This window comes from Parasteatoda tepidariorum, chromosome 2 (genome assembly GCF_043381705.1).
Source record: "Parasteatoda tepidariorum isolate YZ-2023 chromosome 2, CAS_Ptep_4.0, whole genome shotgun sequence".
Taxonomy (NCBI): Eukaryota; Metazoa; Arthropoda; class Arachnida; order Araneae; family Theridiidae; genus Parasteatoda; species Parasteatoda tepidariorum.
Window position 1 is genome coordinate 52,193,536 of NC_092205.1, and position 12,306 is coordinate 52,205,841.

A 12,306-nucleotide genomic window follows, 5' to 3' on the forward strand; every position below is an offset into this window, starting at 1 on the left:
TTTTCTTAATAAATTATCTTTTAAAATCTGGAGAGAAAAAAATTGATAATGGTCTACGCTTTTTCGACATTGGCACCAAGTATGCATTAAGTGTGACTAAATCGAAACGGAAGTAAGAGGTTAAGGAAGTTAAAAGTGACGATTTTTTTTCTGATTATCTAATTTCTGGACAAATTCTTCGGCGTGACATTAGGCCTTCTAACAAAGTATCTTGTCTTCAAAAAATGTGCTGGTGCGTGCGATTACTGATACTTAAAGGAAAATATTGAAATTTAATCGGGAATGGTACTTGGTGAACCTTTGAATGTAGGAAGTATAGTTTGTCTGAGTATATATACTCGGTTATGGTGGTGAATTAACCAGAGAACCATTGTGGTTCGATCAGTAATCTAATATATCTTTTTCCGACTGATATTCCTATAAAGGTGTGTGTTTTCTTCATTACATTTGGATTATATACATTATTGGAAAAGGCTAAGTATATTTATTCTAATAAGTTAAACGTTGAAAGAAATTTAACTTCTAAAAACATAAGATTTAAAAAAACAATAAATTAAGAAAAATATTTATGATAATATCACATAATTTGTAAACTATTTAATTTTAAAAATACTAATATTTTTATTAATTAAATTTATACTTATTAATACTTTCAGTGTAACTAATTAATAATTTTAGTAATACCAATTAATACTTTCAGTAAAATTAATTATTACATTTAGTTTTAAAGTAACACTTTTAAAAAATATCTTAGTTTTCTGTTATCTTTTTAATCTTTAGTATAATCGAAGATGAATTGCAATAATTAGAAATCATAACAGATTAAAATAATAGTTTAAAGTTCCAAGAATATTTTTAAACAAAACTATTCATATTTATAACAATATTGCACCATTTAGAAATTATTTAAAACTAAATTCATTAACTATTTCTTATGATTATAAAACTTTAAATGTTTTAAAAGTGTTTAAATTGTTCTTCTTTAAATTTCTATAATTAAATGATAATATGATTTAAAAATATTTGAAAACATTAATTAATAAAATAGCATTGATTTGAGATAAATTGTATTTCAATTTTATTAGTTCTGTCCATACTAAGCAATACCTTTAGTAGTAAATAAATACTTTTGTAAAATTTCGCGATTTTCTTTTATATTTTTAATTTTTAGTATAATCAAAAAGAAATAACAATAATTAAAGATCATAAATTATTCAAATAATAGTTTAAAAAGTTTAAAGTTTCAATAATATTTTATCAAATAATACTACAATATTGCACTATTTTAAAATTATTTAAAATTAAGCATTTTACTTATTCCTTGTGTTTAAAAAACTTAATTTATTAATTAATATTTTTAAAAACATTTAAAATTCATATTATCGTCGAATTATTGTAATTGATTGAGAAATAATTTAACTATTTATAAAACAGTTAACATTAAATTGTGGTTAATTGTATTAAGTAAAATTATTCATTCAGTATGTATACTTTAATTACTATAATAGAGTAATTAAAATTTTCTATATTAAAGTCTAATTTACAACAACAAAAGAAATGTTTTTACTCGATACAAATTTTAATCATAATATTTTTATTGGGGTAACAAAAGATTGAAAATTGATAAGAATGCGATTACAATCCTTTCAAAATTATTATAATTTATAAAAATTGAGTTTTATGAATTGAAATATGTTCTTAAATTGTTATTATTTAAAAAATTAAATAGATTTTTTTTAAATATGCGTCATATATTTAATCAGAGCTATATATTAGAGCCAAAGTTAATTTATAATATATTTCCTCAATGCTATTAACTTATTCGATGAAAAAATATTGCTTAATATCTGGGTATTCGCATTTATATACCAATTGCTGTAAGATATAGTAGGTGCAAAACCAGAATAATGAAATGAGCTCAATAAAATTTTCCATAACTTTATCTTTAATAAATAAAAGCATTAAACTCTATTATTATTTTATAAAATTCAAATAAATTTACTATTATTTAAAAAAAAATTTAAATTTTAATTGTTTTGAATTAAATAATGTATAACTGAAATCAGATTACTTAAAGTTTTAATGTACTGCCTAATGGTTAGTTACCACTCATTTACTTTCGATTCTCAGTTTTTCTTATAGAAATTTGTATTTTTCCTAAATAAATTTAAGTAAAAATATCTGATAAAATTAGTTCATTAATATAACTGAGTAGATGCATATGAATTTAAATATGTTTATAACCTCTTTCCAAAATATTTTTCTTCTGGTAGGCAAGTCACAAAAGTCAAAGTTTAAAATTTCGTTAAAAAAACACTTTCTGAAGTTCCCACATTTCAAACGTTTTCATTCATAATATAAGACTATAAGTTATTTTAACTGTCAAATTTCATAAAAGCAAGCTATAAAAGGAAATGATTTCATTATTGTTAATTTAATTATCAATTTTCGTAATTTTTTTCTTTATTTTATTATTTGTTAACAAGTTAATTAAAATTTATGCCCTGTTAAATTGCAATAAAATGAATAATATTTTTTTAGCGTGAATTCGTTTAGAGACTAGTTTCTGTTCTTATTTTGTTCAATTTAGCTTTATAAATATCTTGATTAACACATAATAAAATTTCATTGAGAACTCTTCAGTAAATTACGTTTTTAAGGTCAAACAAAAAAAATAAAAAATTATGGTTATAAAAATTAGGTGTTTATCATACATCAAAAGCTTTTCAAAATTAAAAAATAATTACTACAAGCATAAAATATGCATGAAAAACGAAATTGTTAACTTTATGCATTGCTAAGAAATTTTATTTTTCTCCTGCTCACCTAATGAATTAATTAATGACTTTTATAATGTCTGAAGGTATTTTTGATCTTGCATATTAAAATACATATTCGTTATTCAATAAGCATTTATACTCAATCATAGTTCAGAAATAATCATCTGAATTACATATAAATATGTAATTACATCATATTTGTGAACGAACCTACGTGTTTTTTTTCCTTTGAAAGTTTACACGCCTTTAATTTGCTTTGGATATAGTATTTTAAGTAGTGTACTCATAATATTTTTGCGAATATTAATTACCTTTACTAATTATGTGGACATTTTTTTATAAATAATGCATAGATCTTAATTATTATTTGTAGACTATAATTAATCTCTAAGCCTTCTTTATTTTTGTGTTCTGAATTGGAAAAAAATTAATGTGAAGTTTAATTGTAATTTTTTATTACTCTTTTCATATTAGAAAAAAAATTCATATGAAACTTAATTTTAATTTTGGCTTACTGTTTTCATGTAAGAAAAAAATTAAAATAAAATTTAATACTAATTTTCGCTTGCTGTTTTCATATAAGGAAAAACTATTAATATAAAATTTGATTTCAATTTTCGCTTCCTTTTTTATATTAAGAAAAAAAACTAATTTAACAAAATAAAATTTCTAACATAAATATTCCCGTTAACTAGATCGTCCTACCATGCTCAATAAACTTAAAGAAAACAGAATGATTTAAATAATGAGTACTCTTTTTGCTTCTTATTTAATTAAAAAAACGTGTCAGTTTCCTCTTACATTACTGGCCTCTTAATTTTCACTTTTCTATGGTCAACTGTCATTATTCCTTATCAAAATAAACTTAACACAATAGTTAAAATAAAGCATTATTAAAACTCAGAAATAATTTTTCCGTGTTCTACTTAAATAACGGATTTTCTGATTAATGTTAAACTTTTTCAACTATTTTAACACTTCCGGTTAAAAGCGGAGATGTCGCTTTTTAAGCTACACGTGTGTCGCTCAAACGTGACACATATAGTAACTTTCACGGGTTCAGTTGGTATAACATAAAAAAGCAATTACAAACCTAAAAACAAGAATCTTGTTCATGCTCCATTGATCATCCTGAACAAATGAAAATCTCTGAATGCTCAAATGATTAAACTGTGGCGTGGTGTTGTTTAATTCTATCTACTTGAATGAAAGTTAAACTTCAAAAGCATAACGTTTCTAATCAAAATTTAAATATGTATCAATTAACACAATTTTTTGGTTAAAAGCATTTTAGATTAATCAATAGATTACATTTTGTTTATGTAGTATAAAAGATGTTCATCTACTGACTTTAATTTGTTAGAATAATTCATGATAACTGACATCTTTGAGGTGAATAAACTATAAAAATATATAATGTATATTATTTGTTACTCAAAATATATTGCTAATGTTAAAGTTTGGATAGCAATTATTTAATTAAGACTTATTTAATAATTAAATTCATATAGAATTTAAGTTAATTAAAAAGGAGAAGTAATCAAGAATTTAATGTCATTAATACACACTTAATAAAATTGCATTGAGAAAATTAAAAATAACCCAGTGCATTGAAATTTTGATCAAACGTAACAGGCATGGTATATTACGATTGCAAATTCTTTCGTTCAAATTTACAGATAAATTATATTCATAAAAAAATTGTTTGAAAAAGCTGATATTTCGATATGGGAAATAGTAAGGATTTTAATATTCCTAAAATGAATTAAAAATGTATAATATAAATTTTTACATTATTTTTAGTTTAATAATATTTTCAATTAATAGATTTATAGTCATGAATCGTCAATATAATATTACAACAGTCAAGATTTTATTACTAGATCATTCTCTTAAGTCTATTTTTTCGTTTATTAATAGATTGACTTGAAAGTTAATTTTTCTTACAGATGTCAGTCTCAGTGAAGATCTGTTTTCTGCTAGTAGTAGCTGCTGCCTGCTACGTAGCTGCTGATCCTGTACCAGAACCGGAGCCCCATCATCATCATGGGTAATTTAAATTTATAGTTTTTCTACTAACTGGTTTTAAATGTTGATTTGGATTAAATTTTCAAATCAAAAATACGTAAAAATCACACATCTAATTTCAATAATTTATTAATTAATAAGCTTAAGAACTTTAAACTCATAGTTTCTTGTTTGCTTTGCAGAAAAGAAGTGATAGTGGTGAAGGATAAAAGTGAGCATCACCACCATCATCATCACCACCACCATCATAAACACGCTCACGGACATAATCATAAACATGGTCATCACCATAAGCATGGTCATGATCATCATCACAAGCATGGTCATCATCATCACCATGGTCATGACCACAAGCACGGTCACCATCATGGGCATCATCATGGGCATCATCATGCTCATCATCATGGTCACCATCATGGACATCACCACGGACATCATCACCACCATGGACATCATCATGGACATCATCATGGACACCATCATCACCACGGACATCATCATGGCCATCACCATGCACATCATCATGGTCATCATCATGGACACCATCACGGACATCACCACCACCACGGACATCACCATGGACACCACCATGGACACCACCATCACCACGGACATCACCACGGACATCACCATGGTCACCATCATGCTCACCATCATGGACACCATCATGGTCATCATCATGGACACCACCATCATCACGGACATCACCACGGACACCACCACGGGCATCATCATCATCACGGACATCACCACGGACACCACCATGGACACCATCATCACCACGGACATCACCACGGTCACCACCATGGACATCATCACGGACACCACCATGGTCATCATCATGGTCACCACCACGGTCATCATCATGGTCACCATCATGGACATCATCATGGTCACCATCATGGACATCATCATGGCCATCATCATGGACATCATCATGGTCACCATCATGGTCATCATCATGGACACCATGATCACCATCACAGAAGAGCAGACATCCTGCAGAAAGGTCTTCACGACTTCGATGGCATCATGGGATTTCACTACCGCCGATAAGCGACTGAAACTCGCTAACGGAAAAGTCTTTCTACTACAAAAATACAGCAGCTTTTTATAAGAAAAAAAGTAATCGTGATAATTTATATTTAAAATGTTTTGAAACATTAGGTAAATATGCATATAATTCACGAAATTGCTGTAAAGTCGAGTAAAAGTTCTCACAATGTGCGTATCTAGTCGATACGATGTCTATAAATCTGGAGGCTAAGATATTCTATAGCAATTATCACAGCCAATGGGAAGTTAGGTAGTCTTATGCAAATTGTTAATCTCATACCTCAGAGCTTTCTTCTATTTATTTTGTGTCTGTTTATCTTATTTTCTTGGATTTAGTCTAGGATTCTAACGACGTTGTAACTAATGTTTAGTTCTTTTTTATTTTGAAATGCATCTGTAAATGGTATTAGGAAATAATAAAAAAATGTTTGCTCAAACTTTTTGTTTCAATGAATTAGCTTCTCAAACAAGCATTTGATCGAAAAATCATTGGTCTCAATATTAAATACTTAACGCTTCCTTTATGTTCCGTTTTCCTTTATATAATCATATTACTGAATTATATCATCATTAAAAAATACCTTCAATATTATGAAGTTGAATAAGTATCCGAACAGATCAAGATTAAGTCCAAAACACAACTATAAAAATAGATATTTGAAAAAGAACTGCAGGGCAACCTAACTATAGTTTGAATAGTGACTGATTTTAACACCTATTAAATATTTCAGGTAAACTACAATAATTTAAAAACATTAAATTATTCTATTAAAAACATGAAAATCGCATTAACAGTTGTCAAACAAACACATGCTGTATATCCTGATAACATAAACAAACATAATCATCAGAGAAAATGAGAAAATTAACGAACTAAAATTCTTGAGCACATTTTAAATGGAAAGTACTAAAATTATAAGAACATAATCATGGATATACCTTCCTATTTTAAATTGCTTTTAGAAACCCGATAAAACAGCTTCCAGTTTAGTAACTTGGAGTTATAAAGAGCTGAATACATTTTCTTTTCAACATTTCTATAAAGTAATAACAGAGCCTCTGATTTTGAGTTACTTGCGATATTGAGTTATCATGTTAATACCTGATCTATCTACTCAAAAATACAGACAATTATTTTTTTAACGCTATATATCTCAAAACCTCCAATATGAGAAAAAAAGATTCCGAAATGAGAGAATTAGCTTTTTTTCAAATAAATCTAGCGCATAAAAAAGTAATTAAAAAGTACCCTTCAAAACTCATATGTCATTCATATACTTTTTGCTTTCCTGCTCATATGAAACACGTTAACATGTTTAATGTTACATATAAATGTTAACATCATGTTTAAATTTAAATGCTGATATTTGTTTTCTTCATCATTATTGAAAGAGGAAGCATCGCAAACTTTAGTTGTTTTTTACCAGCACTTAAATATTGTAGCACCTTTATTGCAATGAATCCAATTTCAAAGTAGCACACCATTTATATAGCAATCACGCATATTTCAGAAGTTACCCTGCTTTAAGTAACCCTGTTGTAAAGTAGCTCTGCTTTCTTAAAAATCCTATTTAATTTTGAATCGGTATGATTTTCAATTTTAGATCGATGCAAAAAATATAGGAAATGTGTTACCATTTAAATATTCATGAATGAAAAATAAAAGAAAGTCATTTAATAAGGAATGGAATATGAAATAAAAAAAATATTCAATTGAATAAGAAATAGTCAATTGAGAGAGAAAAAAAGAATAGTCAGTAATTCCAATTGAAGAGAAATTATTTAATGGTGGGTGATTTAGTGATGTTTAATTAATTGTGTTTGTAGAGCTTCTGGAGGATAAAAAAAAGGAAGAAAAAGAGAAATATAGTAAAAAGGAAAAAGATAGGAAGACAGGAAAGAAAGAAGTGTAATGAAATGGCCACAAACATCAAAAACTGTCAAAATTGAAACTCACTATCTATCTTAAAACACTTTTAATACTTTAATTCTTAACTAATTTTATCAGTTAATTCTAGTGACTGATTCACGTTAAATCTGTCGAGTCGCAAAAGTCCTCCATGATCCCATAACAAATTAAAACCTTTTGGGTACTGGATTGGAGATCGATCGTTCTCTGATTCAGGTCAAAATTACGATCTGTGGATGAATGAATGGATGTATGAATGGGTCCGCCCTATAAACGGGTGCGACTTATGGTGCGCAGAAGTTGAATTCTTGGCCATAGATGGCGCCACTGAAAACAAGAAACGCATACTCTGCCTTAAATTTGCTCGGTTTCACCAAGCAGGCTTGCTCGTATGGCAAGTGCCATTAGAAACAACAACAACAACATTAGTTAATTCTTAACTAATTAACTAATCTCTTTTTACCAACTTATATTTGCAGTTTTTTTCCTGAAAGAAAAACTAATTAAGATTTTCAAGCTCCAGCAATCAATCTCGTACAGCAAAAATGGAGGTTTTTTTCTTTTTTTAAATTTTAAGATCGGTGTCTCATGCCACAATGAGGCCCTTGGTTTAAAAATTGCGAAACCCTTTAATTTAGTGTTCCCTTGGGCAGCAATTGGTTAATGTAGGAGTGCTTCACTGGGCATTGTAGGCGTAGTGAAAATTTCGATCACAAGCGTTGCATTTTTTTATTTTTTTTTTATTTCTGCAAACTTCAATACTTTTAAAGTTTAGGCTTTTTGGTCAGTTGCAGACTATCATTACTAGTTTGAAAGGAGAGTACTGTTATACAAACAAAAGTTTTTTTTTTAAAAAAAATATTAATATTTTCCCCCTAGTTTCTTAAATTTTGCCAGAAATTTTTACAAATAATAATAATAGTAACTTCTATCAGAAACTTTATATAATAATTTTTTCTCAAAATTGTTCGACTGAATGCTTCAATAACAAGTATTTAAATGTAATTTCTATATTGATCTGTTACTAAATTCGTATCTTTCCCTGAAACAATAATATGGTCAAAACTATCAGACAATGGTAATTTTTACCTTGTTTCTGTTACTATGGGAACACCAAAAAGCTCGGGGATTTTATCGAAGTGCTTTGGTCATGATTTTAGTAAAATTAACAATGAAAATGGGTTTCATAATATGTGATAAAATTTGGTAAATGTGGTAAACTTGGTCATTTTATCATGATATCTAAGAACATGGCATGAAACTCATTTATTCGGCTAAATTTACTGTTCAGTTTCATATTTATTTACTAAATGCATGGTTATAAGAAATATAATTTTGAATACCAGAATTTCCGCTAAACTGTTATCATACGGACTGAAAAATTACCAAGAGAATGGTTTAGATACCGTATATTTCGATTTTATTAACCATAATTATAGTGTGTTTTACCAGAAATATCATTACCATAGAGTACGGTAATTTTACAATATTTTATTTCTTCGTGTATATGAATCAGATATTTTTCAGTACGGATTCTTGCTCTCTGCAGAACAGAAATAAATTTTGTACAACCTTCCAAACGCAACCTATGTTCATTACTGCTAATTATTGTTTATTTGACTCTTCTCTTTGCTTCTTTCTCTTTCTCTTCTCCTTAAAGACAATTTCGTAGAAAAAAAATATTTTTGTATTGTTATGATGATAATAATGAAAATAATTCAGTAAATTGTTTTAGTGTACAAAATCAATTAGATAATAAAAGAGTGGAACATGCTTAAGATTAATTTATTTACACATGGAACTGATTTAATTTTATGGTGTAATTCTATTCATTAAAATTTTTGTCTACTTTTTGATTTTTTCTCTAAACGTATAGTTTTCTTTCTGCAAGTTTATTATCTATGTCTATAGTTTATCTATATAAGTTTATTATTGGTACACGTAATATTACTGATCTAGAAAAAAAAACTTTTATACTTATGCATTACATTTTGATGTAAAGCTGCTATAAATTTAGATTTAATATTTGTATTTTTTAAGTTTAGATTTACACTTTTTTTAAAAAATAATTTTATTAATTTTTGTTTTTATTTTAAATTTATAATTTCAGCACCCCTTCTTATCAGAAATAAAATTAAAATTTCAACTAAGGTTGTTTTAAAAAAATATCTTATTATTCGGATACCTTAATATTCTCAACGCTAAATATTTTAAAAATAAATATTTTAATGATTGTTAACTATTTAAACTACCTTAAAATAATTAAAAAATTAGCATATTTCTTATTAAAAATATTATTAAAAACGTATCAGTATTAACGTTAATAATATTTTAAACAGATCCATGTAAACTTGAAACTCCCTGCAACTAAATTTTAAGGCAAAACTTCGTGAAGAAATTTTCCGTGACTCATCTGAAATTCGGCATATATTACAGCTTTAACAAAATATTATCGACTTTCAAAACCAGTTCCTTTAACCAGAAATAACTGGCAATTATCCAACAACACCGTCGGCTTTCTTTCCGTGAATTCAGTCAAGCACGTGACACATAGTATCCAAAACGTTATATAATTGTATATAATGTTTTAATGGCGGTTAAATAATTAAATTATGAAAGAATAATATCAAATTTGAAACGATTACATAATAATTTCTAACCAAGTAAATTTATGATATATTCGCCATTAACGACAACAGCTTGTCACCTTGAACCATTTCTAATTAAAACAAAATAAAGGTAAATTAAGGGCCGGGATAGCCTGGTCGGTAGGGCGCTGGGCCCATGTCCGAGAGTTCGTGGGTTCGAACAACGTCGGCCGAAGACTCCCCGTGTAGTAAAGTGACTGAAGCACGTCAAATCTGTCGAGTCGTAAAAGTCCTCCATGTTCCAGGGCTAAAGAGAATAGAAGGGCTGGTTCACTCCTTTGAAGTAGCTCTCGCCGCAAAGATTTTCCGATTTTCTCTAGTGACGTCACTTTGGCGCAAAGCTCGCACTTTTACTTCAAGAACGGAGCGTTCGGCCTTACTAGCTCTAACTAATATTGGAGCATTTCTTTTTGCGAGATATTCTAAGACATTTGTTATTTTCTATAATGAATTTCCTCAGTTATTGCAGTGAATTTACAAGAATTTAAAACTATTATCGAAATGCCAGTTTGCGCGATTGCAACTTGAAAAAATTTTGATAGAGAAACAAAAGGCAAAAACATAATTCCCTAAAGTAAATGAACAACTATGTAAAGAATGGATTCCGAAATGACACAGTTAATATAAAAAAGCAATACGTTTATTCTGTCCTTAAGAAATTTTATAAAAATTCATTATCTAAATAGAAACCACCTCGTTACTTCAAAAAGAAAGGCAGGTGAAAAAAATTAAAAAATGGATGAAGTCAAAGAAAATTAAAATGTAAATCAAAAGTGTAAATAAAATATATAGTATATAGTTGGAATTCTCCTAATTTCATAACATATTTTTTAATGTAGTTATTCTAAATATTTATGATTTTTTTTTAAAAATTACATTCTTTTAAATTTAAATATCTATAAATTATATCATCGTAAATTTAACTATCTATAAGCAATTGTAAAATTTCTAATGTCATTATGAACCTAAATTATTATTTTGTTTCAGTAATTATTAGCGTTTAAGGTTGATGTTTCCTAATGATTAAGTATGAACAAATTAATGGCATATTTTAAAATCAGAGATTCTAAATTTAACTCAACTTATTGTTATAAAAGAATATGTAGATAGAAAAGTGTCGATATATGCTTTCATTTTTCTTAATAATTAAAGTTAAAACTGAACTTTTTAAAATAAAGTATTTATAGTGTCTTTTTTGCCAACTAGTAAAATATTTTTATAAGTTTAAAATGGTATTTTTTTTAATATAATGACCAAGAGGGTTTTTTGAACTATGTTTATGAACGGAAATAATGTGTTAATTACGTAAAGTTTGAAAGCTAATAACCAGAAAAAGTCTAACTTATTTTTGCAAAGAGAAAGATGCAAAGTTATCATAATATCTTTGCTTGCGATCTCCGAGATCTGTGGACACAGTGACGTCATTAGGAGGGAAATCGTAGCTTCAGCTCTAAGAGCGGAGTGAACTAGCCCTTCTATTCTCTTTAGCCCTGTCCATGTTCCCGTAACAAATCAAAACCTCTGGGGGTACTGGATTGGAGATCGACCGTTCTCTGATTCAGGTCAAAATTATGATCTGTGGATGAATGAATGATGTATGAATGGGTCCGCAATTATAAATGGGTGTGACGTTTGGTGTGGCAGAAGTCGAATTCTTGTCCATAGATGGCGCCACTGGAAAGCAAGAACAATCGCACCCCCTCTCCCCAAACAGGCATACATCATCAACAACGACAAAGGTAAATCAAAAGTAGCAAAACCATATGACAAAAACCTCGCTTACCAGCTTATCGCTCCCAAAACGTGAATGTATATAATGTTTTAATGTCTGCAAAATAATTAAATTATAATAAATAATTGAAAAAAGGTCATTTAGTGATTTCTA

The 12,306-nt window shown here is 28.0% G+C and overlaps 1 protein-coding gene across 1 annotated transcript; it reads left to right on the plus strand.

Moving 5' to 3' along the window:
- Nucleotides 1-364: 364 nt before the first annotated feature.
- LOC107446302 (uncharacterized) lies at nucleotides 365-6,291 on the plus strand. Its single transcript, XM_043041321.2, has 3 exons — nucleotides 365-425; nucleotides 4,730-4,830; nucleotides 4,991-6,291. The coding sequence occupies exons 2-3, from the start codon at nucleotides 4,730-4,732 to the stop codon at nucleotides 5,862-5,864; spliced, it is 975 nt and encodes a 324-aa protein (XP_042897255.1). The 5' UTR covers nucleotides 365-425; the 3' UTR covers nucleotides 5,865-6,291.
- Nucleotides 6,292-12,306: the final 6,015 nt, after the last annotated feature.

Bases quoted from the DNA above. Each gene is read 5' to 3' on its own strand.
- LOC107446302 (XM_043041321.2), top strand. From the start codon at position 4,730: ATGTCAGTCTCAGTGAAGATCTGTTTTCTGCTAGTAGTAGCTGCTGCC. The intron at 4,831-4,990 runs GTAATTTAAATT...TTTGCTTTGCAG, and splicing joins GAGCCCCATCATCATCATGG to AAAAGAAGTGATAGTGGTGA.